The following is a 25,724-nucleotide window of genomic DNA, read 5'->3' as shown; positions in this document are numbered from 1 at the left end:
GAGGTTTAGGGTTCCAGGTTCAGGTTGTACTTTTTATGTCGGCTGTATATACTTTGTAAGAATCTTAATAAATGTATTATAATAATGAAAACAAAACCACCTTGTAAATTTGATTTATACTCAAAAAAAAGGGAAAAACGTTCCTCAGGAAACTGGACACAACCATAAAAACATGCACCAAGAAGCGTAAGCTGCGCTATCCATTAATATTCGCATGAACATGCATTAAGTGCATAATATAGAACGAAAAAAAAATAAAGAAAAAAAAAAAAACAATAATTAATAAATAATTTGTACGTGTCATCCAGGGAACCATGAATATATAACATATGCTTGTGATTTCCTCAGTACTTTAGATTTACCATAAATATGAACTCACGTGATCGTACGCAATTGTGAGAAGCATTCTATTTTCACTCAAAATCTCAATTTGAAGACAACATTGGTGTAGACCGCTCTTTTAAATTGCTTATAGTGCACTGTTCAATTTCTCTCTTACTTTTATATTTGACTAAACCCTCTGCCATAAACCTTTAGTCTTCTGTGTACCGGAACAACATACTTCTTCATATAAGGTCATGCTACCATGACCCTTGGGGCTGTCTAATGTTATCTATATTCTAATAATATATAACTCCGAAAGATTCACACGATCTGTAGTGCCCATTTTTTTCCAGTGCTACAGCCATTCCTATAAGTTATTCTTCCCTTAATATTCTTAAAATTAATATATACTTAGAGCATTCTTCCCAATTATACATGGAACTACTATAAGTCGTCCATACTTGTATTTCTACTTCTTCCTATAATTCTAGATAATAATAAATACTGCCGTCCTCCTATCAATATATTCCATCATAATCATAATTCACGTGGTTCCATATGTATGCTCAATTATTCATATCGGTCCTTTCAGAGATTAGGATTCCTTAAATATAATTGATCCTTCTCCATAATCTGAAAAACCTTTCCTTCTAACCTTACGTTGCTAATTCTTTCCCATACACTCGGTAATAATTATTCTTGAACTTCATCTTTTCTTGTTCCTCCGCTTGAATACCTTATTCTAATTCGGAGAACTACACGGAAAATACAAAATAAGCGAAAACGTATTCAACCCACAACTGTACACGTAAAGGTTAAAAATAAATTATAACTTCTGACATAATATTCTCATCTTCCGTAATAGGAAACCAATCTGATGTAGTATCAAAAGAAGAACATTATTCCACGTAGCATTGTAGCCACGATCATAACTCCCATGATATTTGTGTCCAAATTATTATATACTGTTTATGAAGTATCCGGAACATGTGCAATGGCGCACTGTGCTTTGCACCTTCCCCATTGTTTGAATTACACGACGATACTGTATGAAGAGAACTTTCATAGTTTCATCGCTACCTAAATTTTCCTTCCCCCAGGGCGAAAAGCAAACTTTCCGCACCGGACCTGCAGGAGCTTTCTGATAAAATATCGTGGCTGTTGTTGAGAATTTTCCTCAACAGAGACTACTTCCTCGGCATGGTAGTGTGAGGAGACAAGTCCTCTTTTTCGGTAGCTACACATGTGCAAATCCCCTCCATTGGGGTCCGTACACGGCTGTTTCCCACATTCCCTAGTTGCAAATCAATTATTATTATTTTCCTTTTGTCCAGCTAACCATGAAACGTCCGTCCCGTTCGCACGCCCTCTGGTGATTGTCTCCCTCAGTTTCCTTTACATTTCATCAGAACGAATCCTTCGAAAGGTCGTTGCAAAAAAAAAGAAAAAAATTACAAACGGAATAATGGAATAATAGACGAATGGAAAAATGGCTAAAAGGGACTAGCAGACATATTAAATAAAAAAGGAAAAAATAAAAAAAAATAAAAAAGTACGCAAATATGTTACGTGCATTACTTTACCAAGATGGTAAGAAAAAAAAAAAAAAAAAAATGGAGGGGTCTAACACTTAGGGTGTGGGGTTTCCACATTTAGGGTTAAGGGTTCCGCTTTTAGAATTAAGAATAAGCGGTATAGGGTTAGGACTTTCACTTTTAGGGTTAATGGCTGAATGTGTGTGGCCCAAGCTGTTTTCAGGTTTTAGCAACAACAATATGGCCTGCTATTTAATAACACCAGGGGGGGGGGGAAAAAAGTTTTTGGGCATAATAGAATGATGTTGTAGGGTTAGGGAACGAACGGTTGTAGGGGTTCTAGAATGAAGGTGTGTTAGGGTTGTGGGGATAAGGTGTAGGGGAGGTGGTCTTAAATTGTTGGAGTAGAAGTTGTTAAGTATACAGGGGGGTGCACTTAGGGGTGGTAGGTGTAAGGAATGCTTGAAGAAAGGATGGTTGTTAGGGGTGTTAGAATGAAAGGATGTAAGAGTATTAGGATGGAACGTTGTTAGGGGTGGTTGGTGGAAGGAAGGTTGTTAGGTGGTAGGGTGGAACGGAAGGTTGTTAGGTGGTAGGGTGGAACGGAAGGTTGTTAGGTGGTAGGGTGGAACGGAAGGTTGTTAGGGGTGGTAAATGGGTTGTTAGGTGTGTCAGCGTGATGATGTAGCTGTGGTAGGTGGGTCGAAGCTGGAAGGAAAATTGTTGGGCGACGCATGCAGGAGGGTGTTCCTAACGAGAAGTGTTAGGGTGGAAGGAAGGTTGTTAGGAGTGGTTATTAGGTGGCTGGTGGAAGGAATGGATGTTAGGAGTGGTTGGTGGAAGGAAGGTTGTTATGGGTGTAAGGTAGGTTGTTAAGGGTTTAAGGAAGGTTGTTAAGGGTGTAAGGAAGGTTGTTAAGGGTGTAAGGAAGGTTGTTAAGGGTGTAAGGAAGGTTGTTAAGGGTGTAAGGAAGGTTGTTAAGGGTGTAAGGAAGGTTGTTATGGATGTAAGGAAGGTTGTTATGGATGTAAGGAAGGAAGGTCACTTTGTTTAAGGAGAAAAAAAAAAAAAAAAAAAAAAAAAAAGAAAAAAAGAAAAAAAAAAATTGAAGGAAGGGAGAAAAGTGTGCAGGAGGGTGCACCTAAGGAGGAGTGTTAGGGTAGAAGGAAGATACCTTCGTTTAGGAAGAAAAAAAAAAAAAAAAAAAAAAAAAGAAGATGAAGAAGTTTGGAGGAATACCCCCTTTTTTTTTTTTTTTGAGGAAAATGATAGACATACGGGGGAGGGAGGAAGGTGTGCAGGGGGGTGCAGTTCTTAGGGGTGGAATGAAGGTTGTCAGGAGTAAAAGGAATGTTGTTAGTGGTTGAGTGCAGGAAGAAGGAGAGGAGAAAGCAACAGGATGAAAGGAAAAAAGAAGAAAAGTTGAAAAAAAAAGTAGAAAAAAAAACAAAAAGGTGGGTAATTCTTTTTTTTTTCTGAAGCAAAGGAGTGCATAAGAAAAGGAAGTTTGCTCTCTCTTCCTCTTTTTGGAAAAGCAAAAAAGGACCGAAAGTGAAAAGTGAAAAAAATGAAAAAAAATTTCCACATATACTTCTGGAAGGAATACATCTATGAATAATAGTATGAATAGTGAAGGAATGAAAAATTCCACACTATTAGAAGTGTCAATCAAAGAACAAAATCGTAAGTGGGTGAAATGTGTTATGCACATAATACATAATGATGTACTATTTTTAATTAACAAAGTACGCAGTTATTGAATAAGTGGTGATGAGATAAAAAAAGTGGTAAAAGAGGAAAAATAAAATGGCTCCGTCAAAGGGTGAAGATGAAGATAAGGTATTTCGTCCGTTAAAGGAAGAATGGCTAAAGGAACATAAATATGTAAGGGGAAGCAGGCGTTCAGGGGAGGTAACATAATGCAATCTATGTGTACAGTGTTAATATGTTCTTGTTTCGAACCATATTGCTCTAATTTAATAATAATGGGTACATAACGTACGCGGAGTACATGTGTTAATTCATTATTCTCATTTGCAGACGCAACTAATGGGAAAAATAAGAGATTGGGTGAATGCATTTGTTGGGAAAATGAATGAAAAGGATGAAGAACAAACGGCTGAAGTGGGATGCGAAGGAATGAAGGAAGGAGGCACAGAACAGATGACGGAGGACGAGGTGGGAGTGTGCAACTTTGTTTTAAAGAATTTGCTGAAAATAAAGAAAACAAACAAAGGAAAAAAACAGAGAAAAAAAGTTGATATTGAAATGGAAGAGTATGTGTATTGTGCGGTGGTAAAAATGTGGTCATTTTTATACTTATCTAAACATTGTGATAAAAGGGGTTTCATAGACAATGTATTCGGTATACTGAGGGAACTGGGCACAACACTTAGTGGAGGGGTTCAGCATAAGCAATGTGATTATAACTATGTATTGGAACATATGAAAGTATTGGGACAACCGATGTTACAACATATTTGGAGTGCTATAGAAAGTAAGAGGGAAGTTATGACATTAATAAATGCAAACCCAACAGGTAAGGAAAAATGTCCACCACAAGGAACAGAAGGACCACGACAACCACAACTACAGTCAGCAACAGGTCCATCAACAGAGGGAAAGGATCACCAACAACATGCGCAGGATGGTGCACGTGGTCCACGTCGTGCACGTAGTGCAGAAAATCCAGCAAACAGTGCAACTAGCAGAGGTCCTGAAGATGGGGAGGGGGACATTATAGTACGTATCGATGCAAATCCCGGAATTAGTGTAAAATATGCTCCAAGTAACGGGTAAGGTTACGATTACCATTACGATTACTTATATATATACGCCTATATACATATATATATATGCTTTAAAAAAGTAGTTGTACGGCAAAAAAAAGAAAAAAAAAAAAAAAAAAGTACTGTTCTCAAAAAAGTATTTTCTCTTATACTCTTCTCTCTCTGTTCCTTTTTTTCCCACCATCCTTCCTGTAGGCAACGCACAAATGAAGAAGCTGTGGTTCTGCATTTCGGTCCAGGGGGACTTTCTACGGACCGAGAGGATAACTTGATTCCAGGGTCGACAACAATAAAAGGACCGCAGAACCCATTGAGCACACTATTGAAGACAACAGTGTCAAAAACAAATAAAAAAAAAGCAAACTATAAATGTCCCAATAGAAAAAGTGTAGAAGGCGGGTATTACGCTGACGAGAATGACGACGGCAAGGAACGTAAGTCATCATTACACAAAATGCCGAAGGTGTGGCTAGAGTGGAAGGATATATATATATATTGTTCACCCCCAAAGCAACCTTTCTTCCATTAACCACCCCTAACACGACCTTCCTTCAATCCTTCCACCCTCCACCCCTAACAACCATTCTTCCTTTCGTTACAGTAAGTATTACTGGATGGTTCACACGTTTTTCGGAGGATGTAACACAAGAGGATGATAAGAAGAACAATAGAGAAGTGGACACTGTGCTATACTTGTGTGAAGATTTGGATGGAATTCCTATTGATGATATGGAAAAGTATAAGGGTTTCTGTAGAATTATGGTAAAGAATATAATATTGACGACAGGCGTTCCAAAGCAATATAAAAACGAAGACGGAGAAATGCCATGTGAGAAGAAAGTGAAAAATATTCCTGTATGTGATTTATTAAAAGTATGGATGTATTATATGCGTATCTTTTGTGCTCCAAAGGATGTTATAGAAAAAATCCTTGACGCTGTGAAACCAGTGATGGAGAAATTGATATATGGAGATGGAAACTATGCGGAATGTTCTTATGATGATGCACTTAAGATTCCATATACAGGACAGAAGAATGTGGTAGATGAAGTGTACGAACTATTTGACACAAATATTTTGTATAATAAGATGAAAGAAACAACTAGCAAGAAAACATGGTGCACAAAGGCGCGAGAAGGCGTATCACCTGCACTCAGTGATCTAGTAGAGGATAATAGGGTGGTCGCGGGTAATGGCGACACAAAGAAATTCAATGAAATTGTTCAGCAAGTTGATAATATATTAGTACATGAAGAAGAAGAAGAGGAAAAGGAGAAAAAGTTAGACGTCTTAAAAGAAAACATAAACGAAGTTCTTCCTAAATTCCAACCCCAAACCCAACCACCACCACCCCCTCCGGAACCAGCACGACCAGCAGCTCCAGGAGGACAGTTACATCCTAAACCTTCTGCTGATGCAGAAACCCATGAGAGTCATAGTTCTTCTTCAGAACCAACTCTCCAAAGAAGTGAAACCCGCTCAGGGGGAGAAGTAACTCTCCAAAGTGTATCTTCAGAAAATGAAGCACCTGGACCACAAACTGAAGCTGGTAAGAACAGAACAAAACCGTAGACATCTTAAAGTAAAAAGGAACTATACATCTTAAATAAAGTAACTACTTCAGTTAGAAGTAACTGCTACATAGTTACTTTGCCTTTATACCACCCCTCTCCCAACCCGTTTTGTTAAAGGAGTTACTCTTTAATGTTCTTTTAACCTTTCCTTTTTAGGTCAGAGCTTGGGTGCTGCTTCTTCCGCAGTTGCTGCAGAGGATTCCAAACTGTTCACTATTATCCCACCTGCTGCCATTGGAGCAACAGCAGTAGCAGCAATAGGATTACCTGCTGTTGCATTCTTCCTTTATAAAGTAAATAGCACAATCGTAATTATATTAGAAATGTGCACACATAATATTAATGTCTACCATTATTCTTATGAGAAGTAGATGTGGAGAAGGATGTGTTCTCCATGTGTGCACAATACATATTCTTCCTTTTCTTTTTTTGCTTTTCTGTACCTTTACTTTTTTCCTTCCTTACAGTATACTTCACTATTCTCTCGGAAAAGGAACTCATCTGAAAGAGGAGAAAGATGGAAAAGATCCATCGAACGTAACTTCGATATGGAAACGGACGACGACGATTCCATGGAATATTCTTCTACCGAATATTCAACAACAGACTTAACAGGAGGCTCCACGTTCGACTCCACATTAGATGACTCAACAACCGATTCAACATACGACTCAGCATCCGAATACACAGGAACCGATTCCATATACGATTCTTCTACAGACAAATTCACACTATATTCAAGAACAGCAGATGGCACTTCCACAATAACAAATGTGTCTACCATATATGGAGAACGACCACGATCATCACCACCATTTACCACCACCACCAGGAGGGGAAGAGCAAGAAGGGGAGCAAATATGCCAAGTAGGCCAAATCGCCGCGAAAGAAATAATATTAGTTATTATCGTATGTAATGCGATTCTTCCCTACGGAAAAAACACATATATGTTGGCAGAGTATTATATTCACTGCATTCCATGCGTTACCAAGAATAGTCTCTTATCTACCTGTACAGTCCTACATGTGGAACCTGTGCAAATGTAATACTCAGGAAATGTACATACATGCTAACTATTCCTGCAGCATTATGACAGGTATCTACATATTTAATAAGGGGACACTCGCCAAATATTCTATTCTGCTCTTTGCAGGAAGCAGTACATATCCCTTGCAGGATGAAGGATGTGTCCCTTGTAGAAAGGAAATATCTCCCTACAGAGGCAGAAATTATGAGAGGAACATTTAAAAGGCGCCATAATATCTGTCCTTAATTTGCTCCATGAAGTTGTTTTCCACTTTTCTGAGTGAGACATACGGCTTGAAAATCTCTGTGTAGTTTAGCAAATTCTTCTGCGTCATATCGGCGTATTTATTATCATTTAAATAGGACTTTATTTGAACAAGTGCCCTGTCGTGAAAAAGTGGATGGAGAAAATTCTCATCCTTGTAATACCGCATGACCAGTATGACTATGTCATCGCTGTTTCCATATTTACTGTGAAAAGTACGTACTTGTGTAAAAATCCTATGACTCAATTTGAAATTTATTGCCTTCATTATTTTCCTGTAACTATCGTGAACAATATACTCAGACACAATTTTAGCATCCACTTTATTTTTTTCCGGCGTTTTGGAAATGGCTGCTTGTTCATATTTTCTTAGTAGGCAAATATTTTTTAACTGACTTGGTTGTAAATATTTCCTAAACAGAAAATCTCTGTCTTGCGACTGTGGTGTTAATATATTCAATTCTTCTTTCACCTCATATTTGAAATAATCATCCACCCACTTATATTCGTTATTAACGTCAGATGCTTTGGTTATTATATTTATAAACGTTTCATATTTCGGATCTTCTTCTAAGGAAATTTGATTGTCTGACATGTAGAGGCTACTTAATGAATATTCTGTATATTTGAGAATGTTTTCTTTTCCTAATTTCTTCCCTATATCATCATTGAACAAGTTAGATCCGTCCTGTTTCATAAAATGTGGGATGTTCTCCTCATTCATGCAGTCACCATCATGCCCTCTGTGTTTTCTCTTCCCATCCGATACAAAATCCTCCAATATTTGCGCGAAGTTTTTATTCATTTGGGGGACAGGTGTGCTTGCTATATGTATGCAGTTATAGATGTTGAGTAGGAAATTTTACTTCCCCTAACGGATAACGCCACGATGAGGTTACAATTTTTGCGCAGTGGTGGTAGATCATAACAGTGTGATATCTTACGCTCACTTGGAGTAAATGCGAAGGGGGTTGGCATGAACAATCCGGTTGTTAGGACATGACATATCTGTGGTCTACGTGAGAAACACTTTGTGCAGAAGAGATGCCTCCTTTTTGTGATAGAAAAAAAAAAAAAAAAAAAAGAAAAAAAATTGAAGGGAGGAAGGAATGTGTGCACGATGGTGCGCATTTGTGTGTTAGGGGTGGAAGGAAGGGGTGTTAGTTTGTTGAGGATGGTAGGTGGAAGGATAGTTGTTAGTGGTGATAGGGTTGTTAGGGTTGTTAGGGTTGTAGGGTGGTGGAAGGAAGTTTGTTAAGGGTGGAGGGAATGAAGTATGCTTATGGAACTCTGCAGCATGGTGCACTTAGGGATGGTAGGTGTAAGGAAGTGTACAGGGGGGTGCACTCAGGAGTGGTAGTTGGGTTGTTAGGGTTGAAGGTAGGAAGGTTGTTAGGAAAAGTGTGCAGAGGGGTGCACATAGGGGTGCACATAGGGGTGATAGGTGGAAGGAAGGTGGTAAATGTGCGAAGGGGTGTTAGTTTGTTGAAGGTGGTAGAATGAAGGAGTGTAAGGGTATTAGAGTGAAGGATTTTAGGGTTGTTGCAATGATGTTGTTAGGTGGTTAGTGGAAGGAAGATCACTTCCTTTAGGGAGGGGTACACCCGAAGGGTGTATAAAAAAAAAAGAAGAAGAAAAAAAAAAAAGTTTGGTAAAAAAATAGAAGATGTAAAGGAAGGAAGGTTTAAAGAAAAAAAGGAGGAAGGTGTAAAGAAGGAAAGCTTAAAGGAAAAAAAAAAAAGAAAAGGTGTAAGGAAGGAAGAAGATTTAAGGAGAAGAAGGAAGGTTTAAGGAAGAGAAAAAACAAGAAGGAAGGTTCAGGTAAAAAAAAAGGAAGGTTTAAGGAAGAAGAAAAAAAGAAGAAGGAAGGTGTAAAGAAGAAAAGGTGTAAAGAAGGAAGGTGTAAGGAAGAAGAAGGTTTAAGAAAGAAGAGTAAGAAGAAAAGGTGTAAAGTGGGAAGGTTGTTAGGGGTACAAGGTGGAAGGAAGGTTTCGGGTTTAAAGAAGGAAGTTTTAAGGTGTAAAGAAGGAAGATTTAAAAAGAAAAAGAAGGTTAATGAAAAAGTGTAAAGAAGGAAGATTAAAAAAGAAAAAGAAGTTTAAAGAAAAAGTGTAAAGAAGGAATGTTTAAGGAAGTAAAAAAAGAAGAAGGAAAGTCTAAAGAAAAAAAAAAAAAAGAAGGTTTAAGAGGAAAGAAAAAAAAAAGAGGTGTAAAGAAGGAAGGTTTAAGGTGTAAAGGAGGAAGGTGTATAGGAGGAAGGCTTGAGGTGTATAGAAGAAAGGAAGAATGAATGTATGTACCTTTTGTTGTACACACATGTAGGTACTTAGTGAAGTACTATTTTCCATTTAGTAAGTAACGATTGCATTCATTGAATAAATAGTGGTGGTGAGATAAAAAATGGTAAAAATGGCTCCGTCGAAGAGTGAATGTGAACAAGACCATACGAAGGAGGCAGCGGAAGAAGCGGAACATGTTGCGCGTAATGAAGAAAGTGGAACAAACAATGAAACTAACAAAGTTCCTCGACGCAGGAAGAGAGACGTTGTACTAACTCTCAATGAACAACCTGGAGTACAAATAAAGCATGTTCCAGATGAAGAGTATGCTTACAATTACGATTATTTATATATATATAACTATATATACGCATATATATATGTATGCTTTAAAAAAATAGTAGTTGTACGGCAAAAAAAAAAAAAAAGTACTCTTCTCTCTTTCTCTCACTTATATTTTCCCCCTTCATATATATGTCAAGCGGAGATGGTGAACATTTACATATAGAATTCAAAGATGGGGTACGTGGCCTAGTCCCCCCTGCCGTATCCAGTTCATCACCCTCAGGTCGTGGCAGGACCTGCACTACTGATTTTCAGACACGTTTAAATAAAGTAATGGAGCAATTGTCTCAGAATAGAGGGGGGAAGTTAGAATGGGTAAGAAGCAATATTCTTCACTGCAGTTAAGGATAACTCATGGAATTGTGCACCTTCTATATATTAACAAAGGGGGGGGGACTATAAATTTTCTGTGTTCATACGAACAAAAAATATATGTTTCTTCTCTCCTTTTCTTGTATGTGCAGGATCAAATTGAGGGCAAAATCAAGGATGTAATGAAGAAATTAGCTGATGCCTTAGGCAAAAAGGAAGAAACAGACGTTGATCTATGCGAGAAAATTACGCACAACACTCGTACACTAACTCCTAGCGAAAAGACAGCATGTAATAACATTGTTAAAGGGTTGAGGGGTATATATGGTATTAAGCCTGAATCAAGTGAAAATAAGAACAACCATACAGACAATCCCAATTTTGAGCAAACAATAGGTTGCCTCATGTTAAATTTGTACGCTCAGGAAATAAAAAGCAAATGTTCTATCATGGGGGAAACTGTTAAAGAGGCTTTTACTATCCATGAGGAGCTTTACACAACTGCGTGCAAGAGTGGTGAAAATAATAAATGCGATCAATGTGTGTGGGACGACTGTGCTACTTACACTGTTGGGACGGACGACCTACGACAAAAAATGAACAAAATGCTCCTCGAGAATAAGGAAATAAAAAAAACTATGTCTACTATAAGTGATTCACGTAAGTAAAGTAGTACAAAACACCTCCTTCCACCACCCTAACACCCCTAACGACGACAACCTACCACCTACCTAACAACCCACCTATCACCTAACAACAAATCTACCACGCCTAACAACCTTCCTTCCTTACAGCCACTATTGGGGAATGGTTCACACGTTTTTCGAAGGATGTGTCTAATGAAGACAAGAAACAGTATGAGGAACTCGGACCCTTCTTAGCATTATGCAAGCCTGATGATGATGCTGTGGCTAAGGAAGGAGTAGACATGGAAACGTATGGACCATTTTGTGAAATTATGGTAAGAAATATAATATTAACGACAGCCGTTCAAAAGAAATATGAAGACAAAAACCAGAAGCAGGAGCAGGATCAACCTGCATGTCAAAAAATCGTGAATGGAATTCCTGTATGTGATTTATTAAAAGCATGGATGTGGTATATGCGATGGTTCTGTGTCCCCAGGAAGGTCATAGAAGAGGCCCTTAGCCGAGTTAAAAGTGTGAGGGGGGACCTGCATCCACAGATGAACTATGTTAAATGTACTTATGATGATGCAATTATCATTTCTTATACGGGACGGAGGGATAAGCCAGATGACCCGTACTACGACCTATTTGAAACAAACGCGTTGCATAATAAGATTAAAGAAACAACTAGCGATAAAACTTGGTGTGTGGATAGGGCTAAATGGGATCATCCTATCCGTGCACGGACTGATCAGCCAGAACCGACTGATCGCGTCTTCCTCGGTGATGAAAATCTGAACAAAATGATAGAAACTGTTCAGAAGGTTGCTGAAGGAATAAAACAGGAGGAAGGAGGAGGGGGGTCTAAACCAGCTGAAGCGGCAGATGCACCACCTGCCAAAGTTCCTGAACCACCAAAAGAAGTTGTTCCTGAAAAGAAAGCAATGTCCGAAGACACTGAGCAAACACAACCAGGTAAGGACACACATACACCTTCTCCACAGGAACTGGACACGGTTACCTTTATTTTCATTAACTACTACAGTACCCCATCTTGATGGGATCACATTCATTTCAACTTCCATCATAACTTCCACTGCCATTGTTCAAATTACTAAATCTGGCATATCACCCCCTTATATGATCACACTGAAACCAACACTCTTTTATTATTTTACTCAATTCCTAGGTGAACAGGAGCCTGAAGAACCAGGTCCACAAGGAATACAGAGCGGCAGTGAAGAAAAAGTAACTGACGAAGTTGAATCAACTCCTACTAAGGACGACAACCGCGATGCCCCATCCTCCAGCAGTAGTAGCAGTTCCTCATCAAGTGATGCTGCAGGTGCTGCTCTTGGTGGAGGTGGTGATCAAAGGAAGGGTGCCCCAGCAACACCGAAGGCTGAACCACTTACTGACATGAAGGACAACCCTGTCCTTCCTTATCTCCCTCTTGCTCCTGCCGCGATTGGTATTTCTGTTATGACCTACTTACTCTGGAAGGTAAGAGAAAAAAAGAAAAACAAAAACAAAAAGAAAAAAAAAAAAAAGAAAAAAAGAAAGAAAAGGAAAGAAGAAAAGCAATTTAAAAAAAAAAAAAAAAAAAAAAAAATTCCTTCTTCGTGCTGGGAAGAAAAAGTTATGCAAAATGGCAAACCAAAAAAAAAAAAAAATTAAAAGAAAAAAGAAAAGAAAGAAAAAAAAAAGAAGATTGAGGGTTCCGTGTTTCAGGATGTGTGTAGGATTTCGTGTTTTAGAATGTGTGTGTGTAGGATTTCGCACTTTAGTGGTGTGTGTGTGTAAGATTTCGCATTTTAGGGTGTATGTGTGTAGGATTTCGCATTTTAGGGTACGTGTGTATGATTTCGCATTTTAGGGTGGTGTTTGTAGGATTTTGCATTGTAGGGTGTGTGTGTGTAGGATTTCACAGATTTAGGGGATGTGTATAGCATTTTGCATTGTAGGGTGTGTGTTTGTAGGATTTATTGTTCGGTGAACAAACATTTCACACCCCTATTAAAGAAACATTTTTTTTTTTTTTTTTTTTTTTTGCTTAGTATTTTGGAATGCTTCGTAAGGAAAGAAAGCGTTACAGAAGGGAGCATCAACTACGTGGACCACTTCCCTTAGGACAGCAGATTGTTGACCATGTGGATGACCAGGCAGATGGTCCACATGAATATACCTTAGTAAAGGAACGCGAACCTCGTTCTACTCCTAAAAAAAGGAGGAAAAAACGTGCTGGTGGTCGTCGCCGTGGTGTACGTCGCCGCATGATTATTGATATTCATTTAGAAGTCTTAGACGAATGTCAAAAAGGGAACACCAAACTGGTTCAGGAAGACTTTTTTGAAATTTTGGTTCAAGAATTTATGGGAAGCGAATTTATAAAAGAAGAAAAAGTTCCTAAGGAACAACTTCCTATGGTTGATGTTCCTAAGGAACAGGTTCCAAGTTCAGATCCCGGGCTTAGGGAAGGAAGACTTTCTTCTTAATGAACAAGTTCCTGAGGAAAGTGTTCTTTTCGTTGATGTTCGTAAGGATGATGTTCCTAATGAGGAGGTTCCAAGTTTCAGATTCCGGGTTTGGAGAGGAAGACTTTATTCCTACAGAAGATGTTCCTATGGAACAGGTTCCCAGTAAAGAAGTTCCTAGTTCAGACTCCGGGTTTAGGGAGGAATACTTTGTCCCTAGGGAACAGGTTCCAAGTTCAGATTCCGGGTTTAGGCAGGAAGACCTTTGTTCCTAAAGGACAGGTTTGCAGTTCAGATTCCGGGTTTAGGGAAGGAAGACTCTGTTCCTAAGGAGGAAGATTCCAAGTTTGATGTTCCTATGGAAAAGATTTCTATGGAAGGTGTTCTAACGGAGCAGGTTCCAAGTTTCAGATTCCGGGTTTTAGGGTGTAGTAAATACTTTTTTTCTTTTTTTCTTTTTGTTTTGTATTGTATGGAAGTGTTTACATGTTCGTGTGCACCTCATATATGTGGAAGTGAAAATATTTTCCTCCTTCACTTTATTTTGATTTGTTTGGTATAAATTTCTTCTTTATTGAAGAATTAAAAAATGCTTATTTATTCTGTTATAAAAATTTTGACTTTATAAATTTTTTTTTTTTTTTTTAAAATAAACACTTCTTTAAAGAGGTCAGCACCTTTTTGGTTTTTCCGCGTCCCTTTTTCGGAGTACCTTATCTCAAGTTGTTATTTAAACATAAAAATGTAAAAGAAACACAGGGAAGGAAATGTGAAGAAAAGAAGGAATGAATAAAAGAAAGAAGGAAGGAAAAAAAAATGAAAAAAGAAGGAAGTGTCTCTTTTTTTGTTTCTTAAACTGTATATAAATTGTGTTCACGGTGTTATTTATGCGTCCCCCTCCCTTGAGGGAGAGGGCACACACTCATTCAACATTCCAATGTGTTACATTCCAAATGTGTGTTCTACATCCGACTGTAACCTACATTGTTCCGGTGACCCGGTGTATTATGATTATTGGAATTTGTTCTTGCCCGTCCTGCTCTACCTTCTCTGTAGGTAGACGGTGTTGTGTGCGCCACAGATTGTACTGTGGGATCAAACGTAGAACCTGTTTCCGAATTGTCCGTGTATCCTATTGTGGAAGTTTCTGTTAATTCGTCAAATTGTTCTTGTCTTGATCTCTTCCTTCTGTTGCTCCTTCCTCCATTTCCAGAAGAATGGTTACTAAACCAAGAAGACCACGGTTTATACTGAAGGGAAGGGATGGGTGTTAGGGGTGGAAGGAAGTTTGTTAGGGTGGCGGTTGGTGGAAGGAAGTTTGTTAGTGGTGGCTGGTGGAAGGAAGGGGGTCTAAGGAGGACTGAAGGAAAGGAAGGAGGATCTAAGGAAGGAAGGAGGTCTAAGGAGGGAAAAATACTAGTTTTTATACTTTGCAACTATTGTTGTAGTTCTTACCTTATATGCGAGGAAAAGGAGTGCAGGTAATTCTAATGCTGCTAAGGTACCAAAAGCAGAAGAAAGAGAAGAAGCAGCACTCGCTTTACTTTCAGCTTCGTTTAATTGGGTGGATATGGATTGTGCTTGTTGTTCTGCTTCCTGCACTTTATTTCTATGTGCAGATGTTAATTCAGTTAGTTCCTCTTTGATGTCATTCTTACGTAAATTCCAGAAGTTTTTACAATAATTATCAGAGTTCTTGTTCGTTGTACAATATGTTTCCATTGCATCCTTTGCTGATTTAACTTTGTTAAAGTATATTTCACATTTCTCCACATCCACGGACTTACTATTCCATAAGAGCGTTCGTAGAGCACTATGGTCATACCAAAAGTCGAATAGTGTTTTTCTATTAGTGAAAGGTTCCTTTTCAATGTTATCAGTGCAAATAAGTTTGCACCCCTGTTTCTCATACTCATCCTTTATATGCATACAAACCTGATGTAGGGGACTTCGTATTTGGCCAGGTGTAGGATGCTGATATAACTTATAACCTATCCAATAATAAAGGAAATCGCAAAGTTCGCCGTAAATTTTTTCTCCCTTTTTATACATGTTGTCCACATAGCACACTCCTTTTATAATTCCATCAATATAATGCCTGATAATAGGATATGCTTCACCTTGAAATGTATTCAGAACCATATTTACCTTTGTCCCGATTTTATCTACATTGCCAATGGTGCTTCCACTTGCACATTCCTTTGTGCTTCCTTTTTCGAATTCATTATAGAAATCAATCCATGAAGGTAATTCCTGTAAATGCTGGTCCTGCGAAAATATATATATAATTGGCAGGCAGAAAGTAGGAAGGAAGAGTGGAAACTATATATATATAACTGCATATATATGTGTATGTATATGTATATATATATATATATATATATATATATATGTATGTGTATTCGTCCCTCTCACACACACACATTCTTCATACATATTCCTTCCTCCTATATTTCCACTCCCTAGTGTTTTTTCTGCCTATTTTTTTTTTCCTTACCGATGACATTGTTTATATACACAGATGTGTATACTTTCTTCTGTTGTGTATAGTAAGATGAATTTATATATTGAAATTTTTATTTTTCCTTCCTTTTGTGGTATATATACACATTCTTCTTTGTATATATGTTCTACTTTAAGAAGGGTTGTTTATATATATTTATACATTCATTATAAGACGAAAAAGGAGTGTATGTATGTGCAAAATTTTATGCCTGCCTGTTTTATGATTGTAAGTGTGAAGTATAGGGATGGATGAATGTGGAAGTGTGTGGAATGTGAAATTTTCACTTCTTTTTTCTTCAATAATATATATGTGTTGTTTAATTTTTCGAGTAGGGGTAACACATTATATACATACGTATTAAGTCATTATATGTGCACATATATATAATTAAAATGGAAGATAGGGTGAAAGGGTGCAAATTTTTTTTTTTTTCTCTTCCTCCACCCTCCTTTCTTTTGTGAGCAGAAAATATTTGTGTATGTACTTCTTTTAAAATTAATGTTTGTTTTCTATTGTTATGTTTTAAAAAAGTAAAGGGGGGAGGAGGAGGGGGAGGTGGTGTGAAGGAGGACTGGTGGTTGTTCATTAAAAAAAATTTCTAACCTATATATACAGTATAGTTCATATATTTACAGAGAATATTCTTCCTCTCGGGTCTTTTTAAAAGTACGTTTTATTCCTCCTTAAAAATATGTTTTCTTCTTTTTCCTTCTTATAATAATATTAAGGAGGAGGAAAAATCTTTTTATTCTATATATTAAAGGAAAAATATGGATTAGTGTATATTAGTATATTATTATTAGAGTGTGTGGTGTGGTGGTGTATTATTGTTAGAGTGTGTGGTGTGGTGGTATTATTATTAGAGTGGTATTAGTGTGGTGTGGTGTTAGTGTGGTGTTGTTGTTAGTGTGGTGTGTTGTTGTTGTTAGTGTGGTGTAGTGTGCTATTAGGGGGGGGGAATTATATGTAATGCAGAATTAATGAAAAAAAAGGAGGAACAATTATGTTGCATGATAATGTATATTATTTCGCCTATTTTGTGCCGTATTTGTTCTTCCTGCTCTTCCCGTTCTTCCAGTTCTTCTGTTAGATGCTGTTGGCCTACCACCATTATATATGGTAGATACACCACCTGTGCAATCGTGACCTATTGTGGAATCATCGGTGGTGTACAATGTGGATGTGTCGTCGTTTGTTGAAGTTAGAGTGTCAAATTCACGTACAACAGATCTTTTTCTTCTTCTGCTGCTACTATTACTGCATCCCTTAAATTGGTTACTGATCCATGAAGGTAGAAGATTATACTAAAAAATAAAATAAAAGGAAGTGGGGGAAAAAAAAGGCATAAGCGTGGAAGGGAATATGTATATATTATATATATATGTGGATTATTATAAATATGTACACATAGTGTTAATTATAATTATTACTTTCAATAATAATTATTACTTTATATAAAAAGAAAGAAGCAGCTCCTATTCCAAGCGTTGCTAATGTACCAGATATGGCTGCAGGGATGTTGGTATTGGTGGGTAATGATGTATGTGAATGCTGAGTAAGTTCGGTTTGCAGTGCATTCTCTGATTGGGCACGAGCTAGAGGTCCTTTCTGCACAGTTTCTGCAACAACTTGCGTCTCTTCCTCATCCTCGTCGTCGTCTTCGTCAGAGTCCTCTTCCTCGAAAGACTCCTCAAGTACTGCAGGACACTCTAATTCTGGTAATTCCTCCTTCTTCTTACAGTCCACGTTTCTTTTCTTGAATTCATTACTGTACTTATCAGCACTATCCCCACATTTATCCCATAATTGTGAATATGCATCTTTAGCTTTTTGCAAAAGGTCCTTATACTCTGTACTGAGGGAACGTGCTTTACAATTCGTTGTGCCCTTCAGCAGAATTTTATTGTTATATTCATAGTCCCATACATTTTTTGCCCAATCCAAGAAGCTTTCACTCATATCCTCATATATATTGGTGCAACTGTTACCACACTGAAAACTATGTAGATGTTTGTAAGCTGCTTTCATGGCATCCGCAAAATCTTCCGCCTCAGGCTTCTCTTCCTTAATTTTTTTACCTATCCAATAATATAAAAAATAACAGGGGTCAAAATCCGATGGTTTCCCCGTCTTCTCCATTGTACATGCACGACACCAAGCATTGACAATTTGTTTGGGGAAAGTCTCATCATGGATGCCCCGTACACTTAACGCAACCCTCACACTATCCTCTATTTGATGTTTGCTCTTTTCTCCTCTCCCTGGAGGTACATTACACTCTTCCTTTTGTTCTAATTTAGCATATATTTCATCTGAAGGCAACATTGTTGAACTTCCCCCCTACAAATATGGAATTTGTTGATAATAGAAATATATAAGTAGGTGATTCTATGTAGTTTCTATGCTAATATTTCAGTGTGTGTGTGCGTGTACATATACAATATTTTATACATAATATTCATTCAGCAGAAAAAATAATGTGTGTACCCCTTCTTCCAACTTTTCTGCTTTATTTCATATGTACATTTCTATATGTGGGTTATTTATGTGGTGTTATTTCCTTGTGTGTGGTGAGTGTTATTTTTATATATCTATATGTGTGGTTTCATGTGGGTGTTATTGTTATATATCTATATGTGTTAGGTGGTGGGTGTTATTTTTATATCTGTATATGTGGTGGGATGGTATTTTATCTATATGTGGGTTTATGTGGGTTTTGTTTTTATGTTAAAGTGCGCTCCTTAACTACTTCTTTACACATATATCTGTATATATAATATATGTATGATTTTTCCCTTCCCTTCTTTAATAAAAACTACAAAAATGTAGTATTACCTGCCGTTTCTTTATTATTTAAAAAAAAAATTATTAAGAGCTATTCATGCACAATATATATATATTGAAAACATGGAGTATGGCATTCCCTCCTTGAGTGAGAGCATTTATCCTTATAACCACGAATGAAAAAATGTGAACTCTCAAACTCATGCGGGGAGGAAGGAAAAACAAAAGTATAGTACAGTACATGAAATTCTATAAGTTATATGATAAAAGGATAAAAGTATATGCATGCATCTTCGTAATCCTAATTTTTTACATTAAACACTTACCTTCCGTTTATGATTGTTCAGTAATACTATTTTACTCATTGCTCCTTCTTTTTTTCCCCTTCTTAATGAAGATATTATAAATAATTCATTTACATTAGATGTGCATATTACATTATTTGAGTTACCCCCTCCCTTGTCTAATATAGATTATATTTTTACACATTAATTTATCCACCCCTCCTTTTTCCTTCTTTTTTAATATTTTGCCTTTTATTTCTTATTTTTTACTTTTTCTTTTGACTAAAGTGTTCACTTTACTATATAATCAATATAAGCAGGGAAAAAAGAAAAAAAAAATTCAACTTTATTCCGATTTTTTGGTAAATTCCTTTTTACACTTAACTGATTTGTTGGGCAAATTATTTTTAAATTCATTCGTACATGTTTGTAACTTTGTTCATTGAAGATTCAAAATGTTAAATTTTTTTGTTATAGAAATTCTTATCTTAATAATTTTTTTTCTTAAAATACTTTTTTGCGAAAAGGTCAGTACTTTTTCCTTTTTTTTTTCCTAACACATAAAAGTATATTATTCCATAATTATACGACACTTTTTCCATGTAGATTATTGTACTAGTGAAAAATGATGATAATTCATTCTTTTCATCATTAATACATTTTTACGCGAAGTATAGAACACAAATATTAAAGTGAACATTTTTTATACAAGGTAGTTTAAGTGTCCACGATACACATATGTACATATAAAAAAAAGAGGGACATCTACTAATTTACGTTATTGGTGACATTTACTATGGACCAAAAAATTCTTCCTGCTCCCTATATTCTATATTTATTGAGTGGTAATATGCATTTAAAACTACAGGTTATTATAATTAATGGAAGGATGAAGGGAAGGTCTACGGGGAATGAAAGGTAAGCTTCTTTTACCTAGGGATGATAAGATATATTGGTCCCTTGCCGTGCACTACTTCTTGCTCCGGATGGCGGTCGTTCGCCATATATGGTAGAATTGTCTGTTGTTGAATATGTTGTTGAACTGTCTGCTGTGAATGTGGAGTCATCAAAGTTGCTCCTGGTGGCAGATGTTCTTTTTTTTCTTCTGCTTCTATTAAGTTGGTTATGGAACCAAGAAGGTAAAAGATTATACTGAAAAATAAAAGGAAAGAAGTGGAAAGAGGGGGAAAAAGTCATAAAAATATATGTATATATATATGTGTATATGTATTGTGTATATTGTGTATATGTGTATATGTGTGTATATATGTTTGTATGTATATCTATTCAATATTCACTGCTTCATAGGAATAATGTTTACTATTCGTATTATGCATATATATAATTTACATATACATTGAGGTACAATTACTTTGTACAATAGTAAGGTAACGGCGCCCATTCCTGCTATAGAAAATATGGAGGAGATGGCAGGAACGCTGCTGCTGCTCCCAGCAGCAGCACCACCACTGCGTGTAGAGGAAGCTTCTACCCTTTTGAACACATCACATCCTGTTTCGGATGATCCTTTTCCTTGGCCGGTACAGTATGTTTTATATTTCTCCTTAAATTTGGCACAATATGCACTAGTGGTCCCATGCCCACTGGCACTACTATCAGTTTTACATTGTTGACCCACATCAGAAGGGAACGATTTGGGGAAAGTGGTCTTGTACTGTTCTTGATATTGACTGTCGCAAGCATTATAATACTTTTGTAATTGTTCCTGCTTTGGATTGGAGTCGTGCTTCAAGTCGAATTTTGTTTTTTCCTCTTTGAATTTGTCCTCCTGAATGTTGGTGATTGCAAGATTGCAGTTCCCCTTACCTTGGGATTTTTCCAATGCATTGTATGTATCGAGCATGACTTCCGAGAACTTCTCCTCCTTCTTATTCGTAAGCACTAAATGTCCCAACCAGTGATAAAACCAATCACAGGGTGTAGTATCAGATTGGGCCCCGTCCCCCATTACTTTAATTATAAGTTTCCAGGCTCCTACAATTCGCTTCAGATGACTTTTAAGACTGCAATAATCCTGTAATTTTTTCCTTGATGGAGTGACTAAATTCTCCTCCTCCACATCTTCGGCGAGTGCATTCCCTAACATATCATAGATCCAACCTGAATATAATACAGGTACATAATCATCCTATAAGTAGCATTGGCAAAGTATATATGTGTACATTCTCATTTTCCATTGAATTACTCATAAATAATTATATGCACATCATTTACATATGCGTGCCTAGTACGAATTATTGTGTAATATTTTTTCCTCTTCTACCATGATTTATGTGTATAATCCTGTTTACTGAACTTATATTATAAATGCCTTCCCTGTGTTCATGAAATATGTATACACATTTTCCTTGTTTTATGATTACAGATATGGAATTTCTATTAATTACACAGTGCACAGTACTCCATTCCCGCATATTAATAATGCAGTATATATATATGCATTAAATCACAACATATATAATTAAATTACAAATATAAACAAATATACTAAAATAGCAAAATAATAAAATTGGAACAAAATCAAATTTCTTATATGTTCCACATGCATCTATTATATTATTATACTTTGTATGTGATTGTTGAAAATATTGTACCCTTATTATTATTATACTACTATTTATACGCTGCCGGAATTACATACATAAAAGGATGTACAACATTCCCTCTTGTGTATCGGACGAAAAATTTTTAGCATATGCATTATTTATTTTATGCTTTTGGTGTTATTTTTAAGAAGAGAGGAGAGAAGTGTTCATTAAAAATATATTGTTAGTAGAAATATTGTATTGTTTGTATAAGGAGTACTTTTTCCCTTTTTTTTGCACAATGTGCTCATACTTATTCATCAGTATTTAGTTAACAGAGCGTGTACATTTATAAAAATGAATGAAATGAAAAAGGATATAATACGGGAATATAGTATAAAAAGTTGTATAAAATATATATAGAAAACAGAAAGAATGAGTATGCGGCACATCCCTTATCATAATAATAACATTCTGATCACCGGTGTACACCTATATGCACATATTCATAACATTTGAAATGCTAAAACTGTATTTTTATAATTTTTTAATGCTTAAACTGTATTTATCATTTTTTAATGCTTAAACTGGATTTATAATTTTTTTAATGCTCAAAATATGTAAGCATAATTCGCTCCTTCCATTACACACCGTTAGATGAAGAAGGGAGGGAGCCTGGGGGCGACACATATATAATGAGAGAGAACCTGTATTAGTTCCTTAGTAAAAATAACCACTCACTTCTAATTAACTTAATAATTTTTTTTTTTGTGTGTGGAAACAACATATAATTATGTACTCTAAAAATCATTTTTTTTTTTTTTCCTTTATTCTGTATTATGGCATCATCTACATTAATTATTTTTGTACGTTGTAAGTGTGGATTTATTCATTTTTTTCTTCTTTTTTTCTTTTAAATAAAGATGGAAGTGCTCACCTTTAAATAATATATATTTTAAGTGAGAGGGAAGGTGCTCATTTTTTAAATAATATAATATGTTATATTTCAAAATGAAGAAGAAAGAAGTAATAACGTTAAGTAATATGTTATTTAAATGAAAAAAATATTCATTTTAAATAATATATGAGCTTCACATGAAAAAATTGGAATTATCAAATTATCCAAATTATCCAAAATTTTTTATATTTGTTTCCTTCATTTGCATAATTATTGATGTTGATAACGTACGCACACATTGCATACGTTATTTATAATTGATGTTGATAAAGCACGTACACAATGTACACACTGTATGTATAAACTGTATAAAAATCGCGAATTACTATATTTTAATGAAGGAAACATCACATTCAATGTTACGTTGTACACATTGCACACACACAATCTGTGTTCCACAATGTATTGTGTGTTATTACATTCCACACACAAATGTGTATGTTTCACAATATGTGTGTTACATTCCAAACGGATGTGTGTGTTCGACAATGTTACGTTTTACATTCCAATCAATGTGTTGTGTTCGTTACATGCTCTGATAGCGTATATTTCTGTTCCTGTTTCCTGGTCTTCTACCATTATTTGCTTTTCCTACATGCGGTGCCTGACCATATACGGTAGATGCATCCGTTGAATCGTATGCTGTTGACGCTACTGTCGAGATATCTGTAAAGTCTTCAGTCAATGTGTCGAAGTCACTTCCAACTGTCGCTCTTTTTTTTCTATTGCTATTTTTATTGCTACTATGCCCGAAGAAATTTTTTACCGAATCCAATACAGAAGTATACTGAAATGGGAAGGAAAGGAAAAAAGTACATGCAGTACATATCTACATATCTATATATATATATATATAGAACACACATATTAACATTTATTAATTCAAAGGGAAGAAATAAATATTTAGTGTAAAGGTTGCATTATTTATATATTTTTTAAATATTGAAAACAGTACTTTATATAAAAAGAAAAGGATGGTAGGGAGTCCTATGGTGGCCAATGCACCACCAGAAACAGCAGCAGGGGCAATGGCACTTCCACTACCACCAGAATCTGCACTCCCTTCCGTACTTGCAGCTGAAAAATAAATAAGTACATGAAATAATCTTAGCGTATTCTTCTTCCTTCTTTCACGGAAGGTTGTTCCTTTGGGAAGGTAATGTTCCTTTCCTTCCTTTCCCCTTGGGAAGGTGTTGTTCCCTTTCCCCCAGGAAGGTTTTTCGCTTCCTTCCCCCCCCTTCAGGCGGGAGGATGTTGTCTCTTCCCTTCCTCAAGAGAGGGAATTGTTGTTCCTTTCCTTCTTTAGGGAAGGTTGTTCATTCTTCCTCAAGAAGGAGATGGAAGTTGTTCTCTTCCCTCCTCCTTCCTTTCCCTCAGGGAAGGTTGTTCCTTTTCTTTCCTTCCTTTCCTCCTTAGGAAGGAATGATCCTTCCTTCTCCGTTAGGAAGATAATGTTCCTTTTCCTTCTTCCTTCCTAAGGAATGTTGTCTTCCCTTTAATTCCCTCTCCCATGTCTGAATACACGTACCTCCTACTATACCAGTGGTGGCTCCAGATGTTCCTTCTGCAGGTGGAGTTTCTTTTTGAGGTTGTTCATTATTACCTAAGAAGTGAATAAAAGGGGAGGTACATGGTTTCAGTGTAATCAGGAGTCTTTGGACCTTGGAAATGTGTTGCAGGGTGCACGCCTTTCGGTTCACAGAGCAACACCTACTCCAGGGGCAACTCCTTCCCCGGTTGCATGCAGGACGGGAGTATGTTTCCAAGGGACATATTCCCCCTCTCCTATTTTTAATACACATTCCTCTTCATGCATTGATTTACATTTCGAGCTCAGTAACTCCTGTGGCTTAGGTTTTGCGTTAGTACTTCCCGCCCTCCTTTGAAATGTTCCACAAACTGAATTAGCGAATGGGTCCTGTCCATTTTTCTTTTCGCAGAAGTCCTTATAAGCAGTAGCAGCTTTGTCTAGGTACGGTTTATATGCTAAACAGTAGGTATTCTTATCTTGCAACAACTTCTTGTTCATATATTCATAGTCTAGCGAATAGTCGGATATTATTTTTGCATTAGAGAAGAGGAGGTTACTTTCAATTTTATGGTGGGGGTGGATGTTGTCACATCCACCCCCACCAGGCTTAATTTTCTTTAATTGGTCATAAATGCTTTTCATAAGGTTTTGAAATGAAGCAGAATCCGTTATATTTTCGCCCTTTTTCCAAACAATATCACCTAACCAATGATAGAAAAATTGGCAATATGAACTATAAGAATTCCCTCCCCGTGAGGTTGCATAACAGTAGGCTTTTATTATTTTTTCTACTTCCTTTAGAATGTTTGGTTGCGCAGTTAGTGCGGCTTTCAGTTCATCCTTTTTATCTTCGGCATTAATTCCATAAGTGGTACAATCATTTAGGCCGATCTCAAATACAACATAAGCAGTTCGTGAGGATAATTCCTGCAGATATTGGTTCTATAAGTGTAATGAATAGAATGTACATGGAATATATATATGTACATATATATGTATATGTATGTGTATATGTATTACATATATTTTGAATGAAGGAAGGCATATTTGTTACATCGTTCCCCATTGTTGTTATATGTGTGTATGTTTGTGCGTATAATAGCCTTCTCCTGGAGCTCATTTCTATTCATTCGTGTGGAATATATATGTGAACACTTCCTTTGTTTCATAATGATTATGAAATAATAAGTATGAAACTTCTATTTCTTCAATAATACACGCTACTTAACTTTCTAAGCAGTGGGATTGCGCATTAAGTGTACACATATGTATGTGTCGAACTTATTATATATGTATATATAGTTCAGGAAGAAAAATATATGAAGAAATATGTTAAAATGGTAAAATGAAGAAGAAGAAGTAAAATCAAATTCTTCTTCATTCTGCATATACACTCTTCCTATACATTCCGCACTCATGCGCTATATGATTGGATTGTAATTATGCTTGTTTAAAGTATTATATTTAGATTTTTTTTTTACCTTCCTTATAATTATTGCATAATACATAGGAGGTGCATGAACAACATTTTTTCCTTTCCTCTTCTTTTTTACACTTTTTGG

At 36.4% G+C, this 25,724-nt stretch overlaps 3 protein-coding genes across 3 annotated transcripts; 2 read left to right on the top strand and 1 right to left on the bottom strand.

The window, feature by feature from the left end:
- Positions 1 to 3,665: 3,665 nt before the first annotated feature.
- PCOAH_00024190 (SICA antigen) lies at positions 3,666 to 6,143 on the top strand (the record flags this gene model as incomplete). The annotated part of the gene is made up of 6 exons (XM_020059224.1): positions 3,666 to 3,743; positions 3,900 to 4,398; positions 4,543 to 4,654; positions 4,844 to 5,082; positions 5,250 to 5,959; positions 6,015 to 6,143. 6 exons carry the CDS (start codon positions 3,666 to 3,668, stop codon positions 6,141 to 6,143), a joined length of 1,767 nt encoding a protein of 588 aa, XP_019915044.1.
- Positions 6,144 to 7,467: 1,324 nt separating this feature from the next.
- Positions 7,468 to 8,319, bottom strand: PCOAH_00024180 (Uncharacterized protein; the record flags this gene model as incomplete). The annotated part of the gene is made up of 1 exon (XM_020059223.1): positions 7,468 to 8,319. One exon carries the CDS (start codon positions 8,317 to 8,319, stop codon positions 7,468 to 7,470), a length of 852 nt encoding a protein of 283 aa, XP_019915184.1.
- A 2,092-nt stretch (positions 8,320 to 10,411) lies between these two features.
- On the top strand, positions 10,412 to 13,574 carry PCOAH_00024170 (SICA antigen; the record flags this gene model as incomplete). Its single annotated transcript, XM_020059222.1, has 5 exons — positions 10,412 to 10,453; positions 10,603 to 11,110; positions 11,245 to 12,054; positions 12,269 to 12,582; positions 13,137 to 13,574. 5 exons carry the CDS (start codon positions 10,412 to 10,414, stop codon positions 13,572 to 13,574), a joined length of 2,112 nt encoding a protein of 703 aa, XP_019914779.1.
- Between the last annotated feature and the right edge of the window lie 12,150 nt (positions 13,575 to 25,724).

Source organism: Plasmodium coatneyi, chromosome 9 (genome assembly GCF_001680005.1).
Source record: "Plasmodium coatneyi strain Hackeri chromosome 9, complete sequence".
Classification (NCBI taxonomy): Eukaryota; Apicomplexa; class Aconoidasida; order Haemosporida; family Plasmodiidae; genus Plasmodium; species Plasmodium coatneyi.
Note: the sequence above shows the minus strand (reverse complement) of the source record. Positions and strands in the feature narration are given on the sequence as shown.